Source organism: Orbicella faveolata, unplaced genomic scaffold (genome assembly GCF_042242905.1).
Source record: "Orbicella faveolata isolate gen_17 unplaced genomic scaffold, um_ofav_v1 contig_1, whole genome shotgun sequence".
NCBI classification, from domain to species: Eukaryota; Metazoa; Cnidaria; class Anthozoa; order Scleractinia; family Merulinidae; genus Orbicella; species Orbicella faveolata.
The window spans coordinates 18635001-18658746 of record NW_028301536.1 but is presented as its reverse complement, the minus strand read 5'-3'; the positions used below and the strand labels follow the sequence as shown (position 1 = coordinate 18658746).

The following is a 23746-nucleotide window of genomic DNA, read 5'->3' as shown; positions in this document are numbered from 1 at the left end:
GCAAATCCAAAACAAAACATAATTTTATCGAATTATACATTTTATAACCTTTCTGTTGATATATAGTTTTGGGGGGTTTCCTTGAAAACAGCGCGCGTACGAATTTTTTCTGGAGTACAGCCGCGAAGGTTTGAAGTAACCTTAAAAACATATAATTTACTTGAATAGTATCAGAGGACATTATCTGAGGTACCACGAGACAGGTGTACAAACAGGCCTCTTGAAGGCCAACGCCTATGGCTAAGTTAAAAGAAAATCAATTAGCTTTTTCATTCGTTCCTTTTCCCCTTTTATCATTTATCATTGTTATCAAAACAAGTTGTGCTCTTTTTTCCTAAAATAAGCTTAACGTGGTCAAGATGTTTGCAATTAATAATGGTAATAGGACTGAGTGGAGTCCAATTCGGTCTGTAATCATATGAGTGATCAACGAAATCGGACGACAGCGAAGCGGGAGTCCGATTTGTTAATCACGAGTATGATTACAGACTGAATTGGACGACACAATGTCCTGTTACCAATTAATCATAACCATTACAATTTCCCACAATTTGAAAAACAGCTTTAAATAGTCATTTTCAAATATCATAATTAAGAATTTGAGAATAGCTTGCAAAATGGCTGTCAAGTTTCTTTCAAAACAGTCACAGGAAACTAAACCTCCACAATTTTACAAAGTCAGTTTCTTGAATTGGTTACTATGGTGGCTGCAATCATGTTATGATTGCCTCATGTAACTGTCCGATTACAACCAACTGTCCGATTACACTGTCCGATTACAACTTTGCAGAAAAATTAGAGCAAAATACACCAGTTTATGCACCAATCACATGTGAGGAAATTGTAATTGTTATGATTAATGAAGGAATCGGTCTGAGCGAGTTCTTTTTTATCGATTTTATGTTTAGACTAAAAAAAAGTAATTAAATACGCCTCGTAGAACTGTTGAGCTGTTTAAGGCATATTTAGCAGACGGATTAATTTATGTTGTTGTAGACATTCATAAAACTAGTAACACGATTATGGATTAAATCTGCAAAACGCCGAGGGTTAATTTGACTGGAAAACGTGAAGCACAGTAACCATCAAACAGCTTTTTCACGACGTTGATAACTTGTTCAGAAAACCTAAACAAATTAGTGCTCTTTAACAAGGCCGCTCTCTCGTTCTCTCTCTTAACTTAGTATTCAAACGCAGCGTTCAAAACAAACAGATAATATTCAACTGTGCTTTTGTTTGATTAAAAAGTAAACAAAACTTTTTCACGCCTTAAGCTAACTTTTGGCGTTCTTGGCTGGCGCTCGTGAAATGTAAACTGTTACCAAGGTTTTCAGTGTGTTCGAGTGGTATGCAGTGGGTTCAAGTCAACAAACGCAAACCTGGATGTGTTATGAATAATTTGAGCTCACCTTAGTGAGTCAAGCACATTACAACTGCACATGGCTTTCGACGTAAATTCAGCAAGGCAAAAGTTTCGAAGTACTACGAAAACACTGGCATTTTACGGAGCGGTTTCTCCAAGCGCGAGCTGGAATCGCGTCACAAAGATAACTCTGTATGACGTTTGCGGAGACACGCGAGCGATAAAACCCAAATGATTTGAAAATATTGCGCGAACGGCTCAATGTCTGACGGCGCTATGAGTCCGGTTATACAAGAACCTGAAGAGCCTTCACCAAACAGCTCGATATTGTTCGACAGTGATTCGTCTTGTGCTTCTTTGGGAGTTGCACAAAATACAGCGGCAACGGGAGAAAACGGTTCGGTTGAAAGCATGGCCTATCACGAGGAGCTTTTCTCGGCATCCGACACAGAAGCAGATTCGGCGATTTCAATCGTGAAATGTCTGAACAGCGCTTCCCCTTCGTCTTCGCTTGTTACCCGTCGCAATGACAATTCCGCCATAATAAGACTCAACAACGAGTTGCTAAAAGCCAAGCGAAGTAACTGGGAGGTCGTGGATGCCCTGGGAAAGGCATATCAAGATATCAAGGATTTGCGTTTGCGAGAGCAGAGATTGAATGCTGTCTTATCGAATTGCAGCAGCAAACTCGGCGGTACAAACGGGTTTACTGAAAGCCTGGCGTTACCGGATAGCAAAATTATTGAATTGCAGCTAGCGCTAAGGAGAGAGGAAGCTGTTAAAACGAGAGAAGATTTGCGAGCGCTGATAGAAGAACGGGATGAACTAAAAGAGAAACTGGGTAGGAGTGAAAGTGATCGACGTTTGGTGTCTTTTACCAGAGATCAGCGCGAGAGAGAATTGGAACTTTCTCAGAGCCACATTAGCGACTTAGCAGCTAATATCAAAGAGAAGGATGAAAAGATATTATCCGTTCAAGACAAGTTGATTGCCTTTGAGAAGGAAATGAAAGCCAAAGAGGAAGAACTTTGTAAAATACTCGACGAGAAGAATACCTTGCGAGAGGCTGTTATTCGGAGCGAACAAGAGATAGAAGCGCTTTCAGAGAAACTTCAAAACGTTTTGCTTTCAAAAGAAGAAAATGCAAAGCGCTTATTTAAGAACGCAGGTCAATCGTTGGGAATCCAAAGTGTTGACCCCGCAGGGAAAGTCCTCAGGCTAAATGGGGAACAAGTCCTGGTAGAGGACACAAGACTTGCGAAAGAGCTTCGTTATTTTGAGTCAAGACATGAGGAAGACGTGAAAGTGATCCACGAATTGAGTTCGCAGCTTAAAGAGTGGGAAAGGTTTGTAAACTTTGGATATTACGTTTCAATGTGTTGTTGAGTGCAATATCGTCTAAATCTAGTAATATATTCACAGCGAGATTGGTCTAGTTTGGGTTGTTCTAATTGCTGATGAACACTGCTTAATGAAAAAAATTGGTCTTAACTCATAGTGACTACTTGTGGAAAATATTGGCTTGCAGATCAGTCCAAAACGTTTTCAATTGGTACTTAAGCTATGCAGCTAAGCGTAAAATTCGCACATGAAGAATAAAACCGCGGTTTTTGTTTTTAGAGTTTTGCCAATCAAACCGCTGTTTCATTTTCATAACCGGAATGCACCTGCTACAAAGATGTCATAAGACACTTAAAAGTCGAATTTAAAAAAAGTAGCTTATGTATTTAAAGTAGGTGATTTCATTTTATTCGCTTTCAGAGATTTTTAATTCCTTCTGCTCTAGTCCAATATTATCGTTTGCCATTGTAAGAATATCGTTATTTGGAAATGTTAATCTGTATGCAATATAAAATACTGTTCGGTTAATTTGACTTAATTGGCTTTTTACCAGTGAGTATTTTATGCGTGAATTGTAAATCGGGGCGGAAGGCAAGCGTTGATCGGCGTAGTTAGTTCTTTTTAACTCGAATGCAATCGCGCGACATTTAGTTATCATCGCCGGTCAAAACTAAGAAGTTGTTCAATTTTCTTGCATATAATTATATCAAGTCAGGCCTTAGATAGTGTATGCTAAAAGGACTCGTCATCTATTTTTAGAAGCAAGTTATTGAAAAGCATCCTTAGCATGCAAACATACAGCAAACCAAGATTAAACAAAAAGAAATTATTTTTGCCAAACAGATCTTTTTGCATGATGTTTTCGGCCGCCAGTTTTAGCTCTGATGGAAGGGAAGAAGGGAGAGATGGATGAAAATGGTCACTGAATAATCCATACCGTGCAGAAGAAAGCTTGTGACGGAATCAACAGCAAGTGAAAAATTCAGTTTCTTTTCACACAAGGTGGAACATATTATTACCTTTTTATCATATTCATATCGAAATAGCGAAATTTGCTCACTATAAACTCGCATAGTAAAATCTTCTTGCATTAACTTGTGTTCGCCAATCAAATTTCATGTTTGCTTTTCTCAGGTGTAGGAGAAAATACACGTTCAGTTAAAAGTCACATATGAAAGAAGTATTTTCCTTCATTTCACGTTCATTGTCAGTGTTTCGTGCGTCAAGATCAGCTTTAACAAGTTGTTTCAGTTCAAGTGTGTTCGTTGGTGATGGCCTGAGTTAAAAATTGTCTTGTTTATCCCCTGCATTCTTTTAGTTACCCATCGAGTTCTGAAATAGATTTTTAGACAGCTCGGACTAAGCTTGCCATACTCAGAATGGATGCCGTACTTAGCTTGCACGTCCCACTGAGCTGTTAGTTTGGGTATGCCCTTAGAAAGACGATTTTAGGTTTGTTGTTTGCTCCTTCTACACAAACCCTCATTTATTGGGTCCAGTGCTCGTCAAGCATTGTCTCCTCAAAGAAGGTTTGCGTAAGGAGTTAGTCAGTTACTGTCGGTCAAAAGTTCCCTTTTGAAAAACGCGTAGAACAGGGCTTAGAATATTTGTGCTGTAAGTTGAAGTTAACAGTAGACTCAATGTAAGTAAAGACGTGCTTCTGGTAGTCATCTCATTAGACCCACTCGCTTAGTGAGTCAGAATTCCCTTTAGTGCTCTTGTCCCCTTGTCTTAACTGTTGTTCTGCGTTTTCTTTTCCAGCATTGTGAAGTCCATGAACGACTACGTGCAAGATACGAACCAACAGCAGTTAGAGGCCAGAAAAGAAATTGCTGATTACGTGAAAATGCTCGAGCAAAGGCTGCGGGAAGTGAAGAAGGGTAGAAAAGTTTCTGTAAAAGAACAAGGTCATTCTGTACAAGGGAATCACCGGGATTCTACGAAAGCCACCCAGCAACACGATACTATACATGAGAACATGACAGATGACTGCCAACAGCCTGCTCAAGTCGAAGAGCTGAACCAATCAGCAAATGTGAACTTTGAAGATTATTTGAAATGTTCTTCTGAATACGAGGAAGAGAGTGCTTTGAAAGATGATTTGAGGGACCACGACCCATTCACTACGGAATTTGAGAACACTGTTGAGCCGGAAGATATAAGCTTCGATGATTGTCTTCAGTCTTCTGCTGGATATCTTGTTCAACCTGATGAGGTGCGGATGGCCAGGGTAGCATGTATAGAAGGATTTGTAGCTCAAAGTCCTGAAATGACAACATGTATCTCGAGGGACTCGAACACTCGTGTTGAACGACCAGCCAGAAGAACGAGCTCTGGGAAAAGGCGAAAACTGCCACAGGTTACCAGGAAAATGAGTCTTGAAAGTGAGCGAAGCACCTACAGCGCGACCTCCCAATCTGATGAAACTCTTTCAATTACGTCATTTGAATCGCAAGTGTCACGTGGTACAACAGACATGCGTAGAGTGTCTCGTGGAGGATCAGGCCGGCGTCTCCCCCCAGTCCCCAGCGAAGAAGAAATCAACTTGCATGGAATTAAAGCGGATGTTTCCACCGACAAACCTGTATCGCAGCTACCTGGAGTGACGTCTATTTATCAGAAGGCGCCAGCGTACCCCAATAGTCACCGGCAAGATTCTGGACTCGGCGATAGCGTGAATAATTCCCCCGCCCTTCCAGGTCACAAGTTCAGCATCAGCAAATTGAGGCGAAAATTCAGCAAAGAAAAGACGAATCCAGGTTTTAGACTTTTACTCTAATTATAAAAGAGCACAAAGTTTTGAAAAAAAAAGGAAAACGATAAAGCGACTGTCAAATTTCTCGGCACTGTTTTTTACTTATTTTCATTGGTGATTCTAAAGATCCTATTAACCACGCAAGCTGAAGGTTTTTTTGTTTTGTTTTCAACAGGTCCACAAGACGTGGATGGTAACAGTACACGCGGCTCCAAAAAAGGACTTTTTCAGGGGAAGCTTTGTTTAGGGAAAACAAGGAGGCGTAGAAATTCAGTTGGTACAATGAGTAGCGTTTCGGACAGTTTTAGAACAGTGACCCCCCTGAATAGTGACGAAGAGGGTGCGGCTGGTTTTGCAGACGAATCCTTTGACGAGGGAAGTCTTCCTTCGTCTATAAAAACGTCGACACCAAAGAAAGGAAACAAATTAATGAACAAAGGTAAAAATAATTCGTGGAAATTGAAACATTAAAATGAAACTATCCAAAAATGTATAGCTCTACTGTCCTGGAAGAATTAGACCTAGTGTAACCGAGGACAAGGAACAGTCGGGTTTGTAATACTGCAACTGACTTGACTTTGCTGCTAGAAGAATTATCATAGACTTTAAAAAATCGTTCAAGTCCATTGCCATGCCTTCCTTTCATCACGTGGATAAGCACATTGACCAGACATGAGTTAAAGTGAATGCATTTTGCTGGCGTTAAGTTTGGCTAGATATCATTGCTGTACTTTTCTTTTCTCGTTATCGTTCACTTTATTGTTGGCAACTAAGCTCGTGAGTTTCAACGGAAATAAGGAAAATAAAAATCAAAGTTCATTCATTTCCTAAGAGGCAGTGACCTTTATCTTTTGTTTCGACGCACCAACATGGCTGCCGCGACGTCATGTCAAAACGACTGCTATCAGAATCATGTCATTTCATTGAAGGTGGTGCTGCTCGTCAGTCCAAACTCATCACGGCCCAGCGCAGGAGAGCTGCTTTGTTGCTTGTATTTCAACACCTGAATCCAGTTGAACTGTGTGGCCTGGCGCGAGTGTGTCGTGAATGGCGCGCAATGAGTGAACTTCCCGCGCTGTGGAAGGAAGTGACACTGGAAGAGATACCGCTGAATAATATGGTGAGCCTGTCATTTTCCTGATTGGTGCATGAGAAGAACAGTTTTTTCATCTTTCAATTCGCGAAACCTTGGTGACTAACGCTGTATTGATCAAAAAAGCTTTCATGCCGTAAAAACCCGCGTATAAGAACCTAGGTTTTTTCAAGTTAGCCTCCATAGGTTCTTATACAAATGATGTGCACTCTGAAATTAGGGTACCTAGGTTCTTAATCAGGTTCTTAATAGTTGTTGAAAAAACAACTTGTACTCATGGGTGTGGCCTTTATATTGAATCATTCACAGTACAGTATTGTGGCCTTAAAACACTGTCATTGTTCTGGCTAGTTTTTGTTACCTCTTTTCTATCGCATGTGATGTACTGTGTTATATTTGAAAAAAAAGCTCTATATTTTGAAAAGAAAACAACATGTATTGAGATTTTAACCTAGAGTGATTCTTATGTGAATGGTGCTTAACTGGGAAATTGTAGCTTAACAGGTTCTTAAATTACAGGTTCTTATACGCGGCTTTTTACTGTATTGTAAATTTTTATTCCAGGCGCTGCAGGCCATTTCTAGAAGATGCAGTCGCGTGCAATTTTTAAAGCTTAAAGGTTCGTCATTGTCATTTTACGCTTTTGTCAAAAACCGTACTTCAAGAAGTTTTTTAACGAGGCTTGCACCAGTTGTTTTAGCCTTATGGTGTTCACCTGACATATCTTAAGTCAAACATCTGCAGTTGTCACGTTATGCTGAGCGGGTATGACAAGGTTGAGCAGCAAACTACTGTACTTTGTTTTACGGAATACCGTATTAGCTGAAAGCCTCTGATTCTATTGGGAAAAAGCGCTGTACATTGCTATAAATTAAATGGTATTCCCTTATTGTTGCTATAGTAACGTTTGCCTGGAAACCAGCGACAAAAGAAAACTATAGTCACTCGAATAGTGTAGCATAGCAAAAACCCAGAGGCTACTTTCCGCGGTACAGTATATTTTCATCAGTTCTATACCATTTCTCTGGTTAGCTCACTACTTTTTATACAGGCTTACTAACTCTAAAATTTTTATCAAGTTTTACTGCGTATGCTGAAGCAAGCCAACATGTTTGTTGACGTTTTCACTGTTCACGATTTGATGTGTACGTCTTGTGATCTGTAAGGGCTGAAGAAAATCAAGTCAAGAGAGACAAGCCATACGTCGACTGCTACAGAAGATAAGCGGTAAGGATGTCAGAAAGAAAAAATTGTGTTTAGCAGTTGTTGTGTCAAAGTTATCCTTTTACTTCAGTTGCGCTAGTAAACAGTTGTATTCTCTGGTCATCCCATGTAATTCATAACATTGATTTAAGGCTCTCACCACTGACATATATTGAGAATACGAGAAATCCCTGTTTTCCCTAAGACTTTGGCTTATCGTCCCCACATTGTTGGCGAATGTTTGTTGGATGCAATATACGTCCTCAAATACTTCGAAGCATTTAATTATTTTTGGATTTCTCTTGGTGAAACTTCACATGGAATCAGCATGGAATGAGCTCCTTCATCCTGCATCACTGATCAACAATGTCAAGACGCCAAAAAAGCAATTGTTGTGACTTTTCGTCTATTGTTTTAAGAACCATTCGTTCCGTGGAGTAGTGGGTGACTTTCCCTCCTCCCTCTTCCCACGAAAAAATCGATCGATCAATCAATTAATCAATCAATCGATCGATCGATCGATCAATAAACAAACAAACAAACAAACAGCCAGTGGCTTAGAGTGAGACGAAAGGAGATACTGCTCATGATCTAACATTTATTTGTTGGCATTTATTACTGAAACTGGTTAGAGATATTGTAACGAGGTTTTTGTATGCTTAATTGGTATGCTTGAAAATTGTAAGGGGTTTTAATGTTTTGTTACAGTTGTTATTTAGAGAGAGGACTGGAATTTCTTCTGAAGTCTGCTGGGTCAAGCCTGTTGAGTCTGCACGTTGAGGACTGCGGTGTCTTTATTACGGACAGGTGCATTAGACTGATGATCTTGATGTTCTGTGTCCAGAATTTGAGACCTATACTTATCTCTGAGATATATGCAAGGGCATTTCCAGCTTCAAAATAAATAAGGAATTCTTAGTAATTGCAAAGATGAAAAGCAAACTTAAGATAACAGTCTACTAACTTAGGCACGTGAAACGATCCTGTTGAGATAAAAACTTCGTGGACATTACACTGAGATTTTCTTTGTTAAAAATCTCCCAGTGTAATGTTGTGGCAGTTTTTATTGATAGCACAGTCTCGAAGGAATCAAAGCACTTTGGAAAACGCACGGTTGTTGGTGTTGCTTTCATTTTGTTTGTATTGCAATCCACTTTCATCATCGATGTCAATAGTCGCATGCATTCTCCAAATGCGTCAGTTCTTCGATGAATCGACATAATAATAATAATAATAATAATAATAATAATAATAGTAACAACAACAACATCAACAATAATAATAATAATAATAACAACAACAATAATAATAATAGTAATAATAAATAATAATAATAATAATAATAATAATAATAATAAAAGCTTTATTTATACTGAACAACCGATCAGCGAATTCAATATAAAGACGCTGGTATGAACCGGTGATCAGTACATAAAATACAGTTGACTATTAATACTAGTTAAAGTAAAAAGTAAAATAAAAATGTACTAAATATGTACAAAAACCTATACACTACATTTGTGTTGTGCCTTATCTAATTCTGTTAAAAGGTTAAAAGTTTTAGTTTTAAAAATTCTTAGTGTTTCAAAAGCACGCAGGTCTTTGGGGAGCGACCATCATCGCCGAATTTCATTAGGGAGGCAACTTCACTCCAATGCTAAGGCTCACACTCAAACGAATTAAGGCAATAGCCCTTCTCACGGTTAATTTTTCTCATTTGCATTACAATGTAATCCAACGTGGATGCGAGGCAAGGTCGGGCTAAAACTACAAAATAGCCCGAAATTACCTCACATACATGCTAGATTTTATTGTAATGCAATTGAGCAAAGGTAACCGTGAAAAGGGCTATTGTTGTGACACTGTCCTCAGCACCATTCTACTTAATTAGGCCCCATCCACACTACGTAGGAGGAATTTGAAAACGCAGCAATCACCGGTTATTTTGGATTTGTGTCTGAGGAAAGTTCGGGCAGGGAAATCAAATGATTATCGTAACTACATCGTTTTCGTAAAGCTCCGTTTTCAAAATGTTTTCCGTCCACAGGTAAACGAAAAGACGGCGTTTTCAAATTCCTGCGGTTTGAAGAGCGTTTTCGAAAAGCTCCATATTTGTGATTGATTTGTGACGAATTAGTGTGGACGGCAGGCCTAACCGTAGAAACAAAGCTGCGGTTTTAAATTTTCTCGGGCGTAGTGTGGAGGCTGCCTTAAAATTGTCGGCAGCATTCTAGTCACATCTCACATCTTGCGAATGTGAAAGAAGTGTCTGCACGTTGCGACAACGTCATGCATAAGCTTTCGTAACTATAGAAACCGTCTACCTCACTCCACTTCTCGGAGCAAGTCGACAGGAGAAAATAAAGCGGAAAATTTGATTTGTGACGTACTGTAATTCTGTCTTTTTAGGTGTTTGTCCCTAGCAGGTTGTCACTGCAGAGAGTTACAGCAGATGGTTTACATAAGTGATTCGTTTCCTGCTTGCCCTGAGGCATTGTGGGCTTTGTGGGCGTGTCGAAAGCTTGTCACACTTCGAGTACCGCCAATGTTTCCATGGTAAGTCTGCTGAGAAATCCAGGGAACGAGGTCGGTTTGTTTTATGTTTGTGGTTATAGTTGACAGATAATTCATATAATCAACAAGAATTTACTTTTTCCTGTTAGTGATCATCCTGGACGGTTTAATGACAAGAGTCTGGAAACGATTGCAAACTGCTGGCCAAACATGCGCCATCTGTCAGTAGGCGGCCCCAGTCTCTCCTCGGCAGGACTTATTCATATCGGTAAACACTACCAACCCTCTTGTAGAATATTGGCTAATTTTTTTTCTCCTTCTCGATGTCTTGACTGCTTCGTGAATGTTTGCTTGTTTACCCTACACACTAGGACTTAAGAGATTATAGTTGAATTTGTTCAAGTCACGTATGAATGCGAGTACAAAAATTAGGATTTACTGATTTACACCACGAGTGATATTTGAAAATTATCTCCGGCAACATCTGAAAGAATTTACAAATAGGCTCCTGATATCATGAGTAGTTTAAATCCTTAATTGCTCGAACCTTCACACGATTATTCGTAAGAAAATTACGAACCCGAATACCGTTAGTTTATCAGTGGTCTTTAGTCATTGCTGTCAATTTTAGTCTCTTTAGTTCTCTTGTTGCCTTCAGTTGTATTTAGTTGTACCTAGTTATATATTAACAATTCGTGTAAACATGACCCGCCTAGATTAGCTCAGCTATCCGCAGGCATGTTATAATTTTAATTTGAAAACAAAATAAAATATATGTATGTAAATGTATGTTTGTATGAACCCGCGCGCGTTAGTTTGTACAGCAATGCAAATAGAAAGCGAGCGATAAATGGCCTGCCCTCGGCCGAACACAGTGAAGTGCATTTCTGTGTTACAGTCTGATATAATCATTACTCTTTTATGGTGTTAAATAATTCGACTTTCCCAAAATCGCAGTATTGACCGGTTAATTCGTTCAAGGCTGTGGTAAACGTTTTTGCTGATCAAACTCCATTTTGTTGCACTGCGCAGTAACTTGGCTTCATGCGTTTCAAATTACGTTTGTTCATTCATCTTTCAGCCAAGGGTTGCCTGAGACTTCAAGAGCTGGAGCTTGATCGAACAATTGCGATTAGTGAAGAAATCGCCCATGCCATGTGTCTATGTGGACTAAGAGGCCTGGAAACTATCTCTTTTACCTTTACCCCAGTCTCTCCCGGTGCCATCAAGGAACTACTCGGTAATAGTTTATCTAAGATTCAACTTTATTGCACGGCTAGCTCCGTCAGCCGGCAAGATGAACCAAATCCTGCGCTGTGATTGACTACCCGAGTGGGCAAGAGGATGCTGTCTTGCCCGCTTGGGATTACCCATCCTGTCTTGGAAGAAGATAGTGTTCTTTTTCCATATATTACAAACAGTTATTGACCAAGCTTGTTCGGTCAGGATGGCTGGATATTGGCTTCGTTCTTTTTTTTTTTTTTTTTTTTTTTTTTTGCGAGTTTATGGACCTCGACTGGGTCTCGGCTTATAAACATACAAAAAAAGAACTTGGTCAATATCCATCCATCTAGACCTCACGCCTGATCAATAACCAATATATATTCCTGTTTGAAAAAAGTGGCGTTAATTTGTGTTGTTTGCCTTTACTTGTTCTGTTAGGTGCTTGTCCAAGGTTAGAGCGCATCGAAGTGCACATTGGGATATCAGATTACTTCATGAATGTGAACGATGACGTCAGTAAAAGAAAATACTCGCGCATTGTCAAGAAACTTGCGGTAAACAATTACATGTCAATTCCTCTTTTCGTCATTACACTGAAGTAGTTGATCCAGTGCATTGTTAAGGGAGGGAAAGAACAACTGCGCACCCCAAGTCCTTGCTAATTATCTGAAGATTAACTTTGCCTCCTTCTTTCTACACTTAGGCTTTGAAACAAGAAAACCAAGAATTTGCTAGAGTCCTTTGGATAAAAGCAGATTATGGATGACTTTTTACCGTGTTAACCGGCCTACCGGTTTTCAAAAGACAAAGAAGCTATTAATGCAGAAACGCGAAACAATATGGAAAATATATTTATAGAATTATAGAATTTACAAAAATGGCATATTTATACACATTTTCGTTCTGCAATAAATTATCTCATTCTTGGAAAATTTGCCTTTTCTAGGTCACTACTTCAACGTAGACTTTCTAAAAGGCCTTTCCAATAATATTTCCATTGTTAGTTTCTCCGTTGGAAAGGTCGACCTTTCGCGACTTTGTCGCTCGCGCTCGCGCATTCGTCGCTCAAAGGTTTTCGTCGCGCGAAGATTACCCTCTCGCTTCGCTCGAGGGAGACAAGTAAGTCAAGGATAAAGACAAGGTCGACTCGTAGCAAGTCTACTTGAACGCCACATACTTGATTCAGTAGACGTGACGATGAGCAACATAAACGCGCACCTTCCAAATCAGAATAGCCGGTCCACATCTGTTATTAATTGTTTTTGCTGCGAGTTATATTCATATCAAACTTTGTCTATTGTTATGGTTTAAATTTTTTACGACAATAAGCCTTTTGTTGTTTGCGCGAAAAAGGGAAATACGTTGAAACTTCGACAGCCTGCGCGTCATGAAACAAATTTTTCCTTCCGTACCCCCGGTAAAATTGTCGTTGTTCTGAGCGAAATTTCCCTTACCCCACCCCGAGAAGGGTGAAATTGTCAACATCTGGTCGTCAACGAAGATTTTGAATCTCGCGCTCGGAAATTTGCTACGCGTCGGTTCTTTCAAACTTTTGTTCTAGGAACAAAGGAGCCTCAAAGCTGCAAACAATAAAAATGCCCACAAAAGAAAGTTAATCCCAGAGCCATTGTCTACCAAAGATTAAACATAATGGCAGAAGGCAACTATGAAGTTTGTTTCTAGATTAAATGAAGAGTGTTGATTTGTATTCGTCACCTGTCGTGCTTCAGGTTACGGGTCCTTTTCAAATCAACCTGCTACTGCTTGATTCACTTTATCTTCTCCAATTTGACCTTGCTAATAGCGTTCAAAGCAGTATTTCTTTAACACTGTTCTTGTCACACTGTTCAGTAGACACCAATTTATTTGATTAGTCCGTCGTTTTAATGAAGTTCCCAAAGCTAAAATGTTTTGGAAATTTTCCGTTGCGATCAGCTTTTTCCAATGTTTATATTTTTCTTTTGTCCATCGGAATTAGCTTTGTCTTCTATACTGCATTATTCAAGAAGGTATTTTTGTTTGAAGAGGCGTATTTTGCAAACATGACTGTCGGACCCCGAATTGCGAGACGAGAACCAAGGAACAAGTTGATCTTGCTGTACACGCCGTATTTTGGCGGAGGGTGGGTGAACGATCCAACGTTAGAGCCAGCTCGTCCAACATTTGAAGAGGGCCACGCTACATTCAAAGACTGTGAGATACCGACTTGTGTGGTGACATACAACAGAAGAAAGCTATCAGAGGCGGATGCCGTTGGATTTCACCACCGAGACATGCCTCGTCGTCTTCCGTCCCGGAGAACTCCTCAGCAAGTCTGGTTCTACTTTGTATTAGAAAATCCTTTAAACGTAGTTATGAACGCCGATGGCTATGCGGGCGTTTTTAACTGGACAATGTCTTACAGACGAGAATCGGAGATTTATACACCCTACGGCAAGTTCACACCGTTAAAAGAGGGTTCTGCGGAGTATTTCACCGGTCATGAATTAACTGGGAAAGATAAGCAAGTGGCGTGGTTGGTCAGTAACTGCAAAGCAAACAAGCGTATGGACTACGTTATGGAATTACAAGAATACATCAATATTTCCATATATGGATTATGTGGAGACAGAGAGGCCTGTCCCTTGAAACGTCGCTCGCCTAGCTGTAACTCGTTGCTAAGACGACACAAGTTTTATCTGGCTTTCGAGAACGGTAACTGTGAAGAGTACATCACGGAAAAATATTGGGAAAACGCGATTGGTAATGATATTGTTCCTATCGTCATGGGTGGCGCCGATTATAAAACGCTCGCGATTCCCAATTCTTACATTGATGTTGAAGACTTCGCGTCACCTAAACACCTTGCTGATTATCTGCTTTACCTAGATGCCAATGACACAGCTTACAAGGAATATTTCGTTTGGAAAAAACTATATCAACGTGTGGCACCGAACCGCGCTTGTACATTGTGCAAACAACTTCATAATAAGAGTCTTCTCACATCTCCAAGAGTATACAAGAACATGGCACGATTTTGGAATAGACACCAATGCAAAAGGCCAATTTTATAGACTAAACTACTGAACTGCCGGGAAACTGATCAAATGATCGAAATCTGCTGATCGAAGTAATTGTCACTTGACTTACAATGTAGATCATTGTTCCATAGAGAGAGAGCGGGAGCTCCTTATAGGAACTCATAATTCACACAAGAAAAACCTCTTAACGAACTACTATAGACAAGAAACGTGATGGATGTCATTCACTCTATATCTATTTTTTTTTTTTTTTTTTTTACAAAATTCAGCTGGAGATCAAGTACCTGAGGTGAAAGTGATAAAACACTCGAACAATGAAACTGACACGCATCTGGTATGTGGCACGCCCATCAATTCCATTGTCAATTTTTTCTTATTTATTCCTTAGCTTTCTATGTTGATTTCATCACTTTCAAACCACATTAGTTTTCTCATTTGTGTCAAATGTACATCATCAACACGCGTGCGGCCTTTAACAAAAAGCAACATATAAGTGAATACATAAAAGATCATGTATTTGAACTGCGGAGAAAGAAATGAAGACACGATTGATATCGCAGTTATAGCGGAGCTGCGCACGAGCGGAGCACCATACCTTAGGAAATTTGGTAACCCATCGATCTCCAAAATTTTGGTTGTTGGGGCGTGACTCTCCGGGCGTGTGTCCGCTGAACAATTACGTGCTCACAATTGATCATTTTTTGAGTTTTTTATCCAAGAAAAACAAATCTCTTTTATTCAGGAGCTCCGCTTTTAGGCTTGGCTAAATCTATATATTATATACAACTTAAGGTTATTCCTCAGAATTGCATTGCGCATCCCTACTGTACACGATTTTCGCGTCATTGGCGCGCGCTCACGAGCGCGTGTGCACACACAACATATACAAAATGGTGGCTCTTGGCTTGCGAGAGACAAATCATCGTTGTTTTCTCGAAAACGAGTACCGGGACCTATTGATTTTTTTATTTAGTTTGAGTGCAGAGATCACCTTCTTTCTATACAGTGAATATGGACCAATTTCTATCGTAGAGTAAAAAAATTATCACGGAAAATGAGAGCAGAGCTAGCACTCGTAAAAGATAATATGTGGCCCCAGAACACTGCGTGCTTGGAACATATCGTATCTCTGTCAATTAACTATGAGTGCCCTTATCATGAAACGTACATCAAATTGCTCCTTAACATTTATACAATACATCCATTGTTATATTTCTCGCTTAACGTTCTCGCTATGTTTCTGCTCTCTTAATGCGTACGGTGAATGGTTCAAATATAAACGTTTCTGAAAGCGGATAATTTCAGGAATTATGTGGTTTATTGATGGTCCTCCTGCTCCTAAACGAATATGGGGACCCCCCTTTTTTATTTCAAATTTTAAGTTCTCTTGATATAAGTAGCCAACAGGCAAAGTTTGAAAGAAAATCTATTGTGAGTTTTATTTCGATGGAATTAACTTAAGCAGCTGTGAAAACAAAGTCTGAAAGAAATAAGTAAAATAAATAAAAAAAGGAGAAAAATCAGCTGTAAAATTTGCGTATATGACTGCGATGATAAATGATGTCTTCAAAAAGCAACACACTGGTATTTTACATCGATGCTGCAAAACAGCAACTGTTTTCTTGTAGGAACAACATCAGAAAACTAACAGCTTTTTTGAAATCTGGGGTACTGGATCACGTGTTTTCGAGTTCGATCGGCTTAAAGTCCTTTGGATATCAGCCATAATACCATGCCCGACAACTCAGTATAATCGAAAAGAATCGTCTTCTGGTAGTGTTTTTTCGTGGTTATTTTCACTCGCGCTTGTTAACTCGGCGCCTTATTGGTTATCTACCACTTTCATTTCCATTTCGCGCGCTAGTGGAATAACTGTTACATAGAGCAGGCCTTAAGAAACTGTTTGTCCAGTTATTAAGAAAGTAATTTTGAGAACATTATATGGTTTAGAATTCTGCCACCATGTTGGTGTTATTCTTTGTAGTAGTACACTTTTCCCGTAGTACTACCTTTGAAATCGCACTATCACGCAATGCAAAAAATAAACAGTAGAAACAAGACGTTCAGTATTTTACCAGTTACAGTTATTCTTTAAACTCTTAAACAGTTTTACACGCACAACACTAACTTAAGATTAATAATAAACTGTTTTTAGCTGCCATTCCCTGTAAGTTGTTTCGCAAGGTAACGAAAACAAACAAAAACACAATTTTGCCGCAAGCCTGTCTGTTTTCTGTTTATTAGTCACTTCTCCAATTTGATTCTTAAAATTGTATTCAACTGTCATCTGAGATGGCGAGAAACGAACTGTATTTGGGCCAGTCATGTTCATTCAAAGGCTGGTTTTCAATAGGGACCGAGTCGGACTCGTAGTCGGAGACGAAAGAGTGCTTACGACCTAGTGAAAATCGAAAATTGGAGTCGTAAGCGGAGTCATAAGCTCGTCGGAATCGGAGTCGGAAGAATCAGAACGTTTCCATTTCTTCCGATTCCGTTTACGACTCCGTCGCTTATGATTTAGTGAAAACAGATTATCGGACTCGGAAGTAGAAGCGAAAGAACCAACCAATCACAAGGCCCGGAATCGAGCATTGTGATTGGTTTATTCTTCCGGTTTTGCTTCCGACTCCGACAATCTAGTTTTCACTAGATCGTAAGCGACGGAGTCATAAGCGGAATAGGTGTTCTTCTTCCGACGCCGTCGGTTTGATTTTCACTAGATCGTATCGCTTTACGCTTCTGATTATGGCTCCGACTACGACTCCGTCGTTAGTGAAAACCACCCTTAACACTTTCTATGTTACTCGAACAATATGGGTGCATTTTGAAAGGCAGTTGATGACAAAATTAGGAGTAATACTCCTTTAGCTCTACTTGTTTTAAATTAAAATTAGGATTCCCATTACAGCCAATATTTCCTTTGCTGTCCAAAACACTGCACATTTATCCCAATAAAACTCCTGTTATGTTGAACACACTCTGTCTCCGATTGGAACAGAATTTTTCTTTACGGCGGGTAACAGAGAACGTCTCAACCTCGTTCCCAGGGTCCTCTTTCTTCCTTCCTCGAGTAAGGACCCTGGGAACAAGGTAGAAAACACCTTGCCCGATGTTGACATAAATATTAAGAGTTGAAATTCCTACTGTTTACTGACTATTCATTCAAAACAAAATCAAAAAACGGAAATTATGTTTCTACGGTTTCGAGCCGTGTTAACACAAAAAAGAGCGCATAAAATGGATTAAAGAAGCAAAGCTGTCCGGAAGCAATTAGATCGATCCCCCCGCCGCCGCAGTCGTTATTTTATATAGTAGTATTCAGTATTTTTGGTCGACAACTCCATCATAAATTGTCGGAATGGAACTTTTGTTTCATATTAATTCAGCTCCAATAACTATGATTCGTTTAATTGAAACGAAGGAAACGAAAATAATGAGTATTTGTACGTGTTACCTTTGACTTGTAAGGTGAGCACGTTGTGATAAACAAAGTGGTTGGCAGAGTGTTTTTTCGTTAAGTTTTATTCATTTTGCGCCTCGCTGTGACGCAGAGATAACTAATCAGAATTACCTTAGTAACAAGCCCCGAGAAAGGAAGGCTACAAAGTGGGACACCGGTTTGTTCAATTTGTCGTGGACAAATTTATTTGACATGAAATTGTCTCGGATAATCCTCTTGTTTCCAAAATTTGAAACACTCAATCAAAATGAATTAATCGTCAACCCATTTTATTTCAAATTGAAATCATTTCAGTTTTATTTCTTTCTCGTGATCATTATTACTTTTTCTTTAATATACGATTTTAAGCGCGGCTTCTCTATAACAGTTAGTTGTGTTTTCAGATATCAGACCCATATTATTTCTCTTCAATTAAATGACAAAACTACCAGAAGGATGTTTTTTTTTTAATTTTTTTTAATTGAAAATTCTACGGCGAGTAAATTTGCTATTTGTCGTTAGCTAAATATCTTTTGAGCTTCAAAGACATCGTACATGTATTCATTTCTTGAAAGGTTTCATTACGTCGATGTTTGCACACACGGAAGCTGTTTCAACTGAATTTCAGAAAGATTATTGATAAAAAAGTAACATAATCCACGGAAGTAAAAACAATTTACAATAAAATTTACTTTCCCAGCTTAACATTGTTGTTTTAAGTTCTGCCTTAAAGTAAATACTGGAAGCTATTTTTTCTTTTCTCTTCCGTGGAAATTTTATACGTCTTTAAGAGAACGTGCATTGGTCGATAATACTCTTTATCAACAAAAGGAAACTGCATCAGATAAGCCAGAAACCAGTTGTTCTAAAATGAGGCAATTGTATACTCTTTCGTTAGCGACAGATGATTACGGTAATTTTAATTTCTTTTAGTAGAAGAGTTTGCCATTAAATGATGCCATTGTCTGGTTGGCTGACACAATTTTACAATAGCTGTTTCCTGGCGGTAGAGAGTGTTAATTTGAAGGCATAATGGATAGAATGATGTAATGTCACAATCATCTGTTGGACGTCATCTGCTATTGTTTCAACTGAGAACTTGTCAATTTATACCGTAAGCAAATGGGAAAACTCACTGACACAGGTTATAACTAGCAGTGGCTAGATGTTGTTTCGCTCACACAAAGGACTTGTGAAACCGTAGCTTGTTCTCAGTCCAACGAGTTTCGGGGATCAATTTGCAAGAAGGAACATTGCGAGAGAAAAAAGCGCGAAACTGAGTAATTCGCGGGCTCATGTGCCAAGCTGATTCATTAGTCAACGTTATCAATAACGTTTGTCCATATTGTCGGGCAAATGACGAGTTTCGACGATAAAGCTTTTACTTTTTAACAATTTCCACAAATCGCAATTATGAATCAGAGCCTCGAAACACACGATCCTGGTCATGAACATATTGAAGAGACTCCAACGGCAACGGTGGCGCTTTTGGCAGGAATTTTTAGTTTGTTGTTTGGCGTACTTGCGTTTTCAACAAACAGTCTTCTCCTGTTTACTGTCTACAAAGACCCACACAAGTATTTCCGAACACGCGCTACTACATCTTTTGTGGTTAGTCTCGCGCTAAGTGATTTTATCGGGGGATCTTTCGTACAGCCCTTGTATGCAGCGTACATGTTTTGCGTCGCAACTGGAGTCGAGGGAGAGAAGCTGTACAAGATTTCGTTGATCTCTTCTCATGTCAGTACAAAGATCTCGATTCTGACGGTTGTTGCATTATCAGTTGATAGGTACTTAGCTGTCAAGCTTTCCTGGAAATATAAAGCGCTCGTAACAACGAGGAAAGTCGTCGTTTGCAATACTATAATCTGGCTCTTTTGTGGCGTGTTCGAAGCCTCGCATTCGACCCTTGGCTCAGAAGAACTGTTCCATTCTGTTGATCTTCACCTGCAGACTACAGTTCCCTTGGTATCTCTTTGCGCTGTCTACGCGGCCACTTACATCGAATTCCGTCGTCATTCAAGAAACGTCGTCTTTGTGCGAACCGAGAACACGGAGAGCGGGAGATCGCGCGTTTTCGTCCGGAATATAAGCCTAGAAAAGAAGATCGTTTTGACGGTTGTGTTAATTATGGTTGTGCTGTTTATATCGATCGTGCCTTATTTAATAGTTAACAATTTGGAAGAGCAATGCCATGGGGAAGAAAGCAATGGTGTATGTGGCAAGATAGGGTTTGCAATCACAAAAGCGTTGTCCGTGCCGTTGCTTTGTATTAGCTGCGCGGTGAATCCGTTTCTCTACGCCTGGAGAATTCCGCAGTATAGGCAAGCTTTACGATCGGTTAGTCGCTCAGCTTGCGCCAGCTTTAGGCGACGCACCCGAAGAGTTAGCACGATATCAAATGGCCTCCCTTCAGCACTTGCCACTCCGAGTTTAATTGAGCAGAACACTCCTGTGGCGAATTATACTCACAAAAAGCAAGCAGAAAGTTAAAGAATAGTGACACGTAGAGTTGTTAACATACCAATATTTAAAGAGGCGCGCGAATTGTGCATCTGCCCTTGAGAGACAAATAATACCACAACTTCGAAAATTTTGATTTGTTATGTTTTTCTTAAATTGTGGTTAGTGTTATGTAGGAAAATTGAAGAAGCGATTGCCTACACCCTACAATCTGCCTTACAAAACTGGCAGGTGCATTTTAGCATTATTTAACAGTAGCGATTAAAAAAAAAACCCTTAGGGTATAATTATTTTTACAGAATAGATGGTGTGAATAGGATGCTATTTGACGTGGGACAGTCTAAAGCTTTATCTTTAACATTTAAACAAGTATGAATAATGAATGAGTTAAAAGGAGTACAACTTAATAGCTTTAGTGACAATGTTTCGGAAATACCATTAAGCCGCATATTTGTTCAATAAGTGATTTCATAGCTACTGAAATATTGTCTCATTTATTTCTTGATTCTTGATTCTTGAACTTGCAATATAAATGCCTCGATTGTCAAATCTACCCATCAGCAGGCGAGAATCGAAGTCAGCCACGAAAGGTTTTAATTAGTTTCCCGTAGTGAGTAAACGTTTAAATCGAGCAGATCTTTAAAACTGTATTTTCAATGGCCCCAAAAGGTAGGAGCTGACAAGTACTCGATAAATATGCTTTTACTGCGAACAACTGGAATTTCAATGGCTGCAGTCAGTCTACATCGTTAACACGTGACGCACAGTCGTTAGGAGCTCGAAGCGAGAACAGCATCGATAAATTTCCTCGTGTCTGTGACTACTGTATATGAATTAGTGAGCGAAAAGGCTACTTTCAAGGTGCAACTCTAATTGAGATATATATACCATTGAGCTATTGTGAGGTTCGTATTGGAGGAACATTGGTCGAGTTCTTTTTTTTTGTAGGTTTATGGACCGAGCCGTAGGCGAGGTACAAAAAAATTGGAAGAAAAGAAAGAGACCAATATTTTCCAATACGAACGGAAACAGCTATTTCAGTACTTAATTAAATGGCTCTTTTTGATCTGCTGCTAAATTGATGCATCTCCACGATCCATTCTCGGTAAACACGCTGACGAAAGGTTTGCATTTATCCCGGTTCTTATTTACGTTCATCGCGTCGCTTTTGTGAACATTTAACTGAATTGCCCTCCAAACATTGACGAACGTAAAAAGATTTTTACTTACCAAAAAACTGTTTATTTTGTGCGATGAATTGAAAAAACAATTCGCCGAAATTAATTCGTGAGCGGTCCGGGAACCAATTAGAATTCTCGTTTTCATTGCGGACCAGTTCAGCCATGTAACAAATAAAAATTACACATTAGCCCTGTGAATAATTCAGTGTGTTTTATGGTGGGAGAATTGCTTTTATTATTAGAAAAGACGAATTGCAAGTAAAACAGCATTGAAAAAATCTGATATTGAATGTCAAGTTAAGGTGGCATAAGATAAAGCGGGAAACACATGTCGATCCATGAACAAAGTAGTAATAGTGTTGAACTCTTGGTCGAATATTTGGTTTAAGTGTAGTTCGTATGGTGTGATCGTCCGGGTGAGGGTAGTTCTGAAAAGAACTGTTGTCGGTGACTGACGTTTCGACAACCTGAGCAGAAGTGATCTTCAGAGTCAAGTCAGAATAGCGTTTGTCAGTCGATGGTGTTATAAGCCTGGTCCGTTGAACGTGATTGGTTAGTTTAGCCATGCTGTTCTTTTTTTACCCGTGACGTTATTGTAGCAACACTACTTTGCAATCGAGGCTTGTTATTACGAGCTACATTTGTGTTTTTTGCTCATTTTCGCTGGACTTATTTTTTTCCGACTGAATCTTCGTGTTTGCAAAAAAAAAAAAGAAATCGAAATTAAAGAACCGCGAGAAAAAAGGGTTGTCGCAGCAACTGTTGACGCATTCTTTAAAAACTGCTGTAAAACTTCTAAATCACCTTTAAAAGTCAGTTATACGTTTTTATTCCTTCGAATCATAAACTGAAAAGATAGAAGACAAAGTAAATGCTATATTATGTGCATTAACATGAGTTTTTGCAAACGAACGTATTAGCCTATTTTAGTTTTGTTGTGGCCCTCTTTACCTTCATAAGGTTTTCGGATAATGTCTTGAGAATAAATTACGAAATTTAAGCCTGGCGAAATTTGCCTCTTCCTTTTTCGCGAAAGTAAGCGCCCGCGAAAGAAACTAACAATAAAGTATATACTAATTTTGATTGTGCTTTACGTATTTAAGGGTATAAAGGTTGTTATGTGAATTGTTGAAGAGAGAGCGAATTGAAGTCGGTTATATAGAGATTGTCAATTTAACATATTACGTACAGCGTTGTCTCATGGTAATTCATTATAACACCTCCTTTATCGCTTCGGTGTGTAGTATGATTATTATATGACTAAGAAAATTACTTTATAGCGATTGGCTAAGAGCAGGCCAATCACAATGAGGTATATTATTATTTAACTCTTATTCACCGAGCAGGGAGAATCTTGACCGAGGTCGTGAGTACAGACGGAATGCAGTGAGGTCTGTACACACGACCGAGGTCAAGATTCTCCCATACAGACCGACTTAGCTCGGTTAATAAGATGTTTACTGTATGGTAAAGAAGAAAAATTTAAATCGTTTAATGAAACTGGTTTGCTGACATTTTGCTTGCAAACGGAGATGAACTTAACTTAAACCTGCCGAAATTTGCTCGTCCTCTTTACTTTTTTTTTGTCATCAGGGTTTTCGGCACTTCCATAAATGATTGAGAAGAAAAAAAAAAAGGAAAACGGTGAACATTTTTGTATTTTAGTTTGCTACTTTTTCAACGCAAAATGAAACCGGTCTAGATGCCGGTCTAGATGGGAAAATCTAGACCGCGGTCAATATCGATTTCAGCCAGTCAAACTCGTGAATTCGGTAGTTCCCAGTCCTTGTGAGACACCGCCATATAATAAGCTCATTTAATAAGTAAACTACTGGACTACAGTAAAAGAGGCAAACCACTCAAACGTCAAATTCGCCCAGGGGCTGTTTGGCTGTTTTATCCGTCGTGGCTTGGGGTTGAGAATGCTAGACACATGTAGTTGTGCAAACGATGGAAACCAAAAATGTTCGACATAGAAACAATTCTACACGAATCTACTCGAACTATGCAAAGTAAGAATTACCAATATGAAGAAAATTTGATATGAGAAAATTAGGGTTTTTTTTTTTTTACTGTGATGTGAATAGGCCACGTTCGATATATCAATATTCTAACATGGCTCCGAGGCTTTCGGGTCAAAATTGTAAATT

The 23746-nt window shown here is 39.2% G+C and overlaps 3 protein-coding genes across 3 annotated transcripts; all 3 read left to right on the top strand.

Moving 5' to 3' along the window:
- Window positions 1–832: 832 nt before the first annotated feature.
- LOC110067104 (uncharacterized) lies at window positions 833–12425 on the top strand. The gene is made up of 12 exons (XM_020774400.2): window positions 833–2709; window positions 4466–5463; window positions 5635–5898; window positions 6389–6579; window positions 7117–7171; window positions 7719–7779; window positions 8464–8562; window positions 10165–10311; window positions 10419–10537; window positions 11351–11509; window positions 11932–12047; window positions 12197–12425. The coding sequence occupies exons 1-12, from the start codon at window positions 1625–1627 to the stop codon at window positions 12257–12259; spliced, it is 3357 nt and encodes a 1118-aa protein (XP_020630059.2). The 5' UTR covers window positions 833–1624; the 3' UTR covers window positions 12260–12425.
- Window positions 12426–12498: 73 nt separating this feature from the next.
- On the top strand, window positions 12499–16678 carry LOC110067134 (core alpha-(1,3)-fucosyltransferase-like). Its single transcript, XM_020774431.2, has one exon. The coding sequence runs from the start codon at window positions 13380–13382 to the stop codon at window positions 14544–14546; it is 1167 nt and encodes a 388-aa protein (XP_020630090.2). The 5' UTR covers window positions 12499–13379; the 3' UTR covers window positions 14547–16678.
- Window positions 16679–19072: 2394 nt separating this feature from the next.
- On the top strand, window positions 19073–22313 carry LOC149118312 (adenosine receptor A3-like). The gene has a single exon (XM_089293679.1). It carries the CDS (start codon window positions 19366–19368, stop codon window positions 20443–20445), a length of 1080 nt encoding a protein of 359 aa, XP_089149805.1. The 5' UTR covers window positions 19073–19365; the 3' UTR covers window positions 20446–22313.
- The last annotated feature ends 1433 nt before the right edge of the window (window positions 22314–23746 follow it).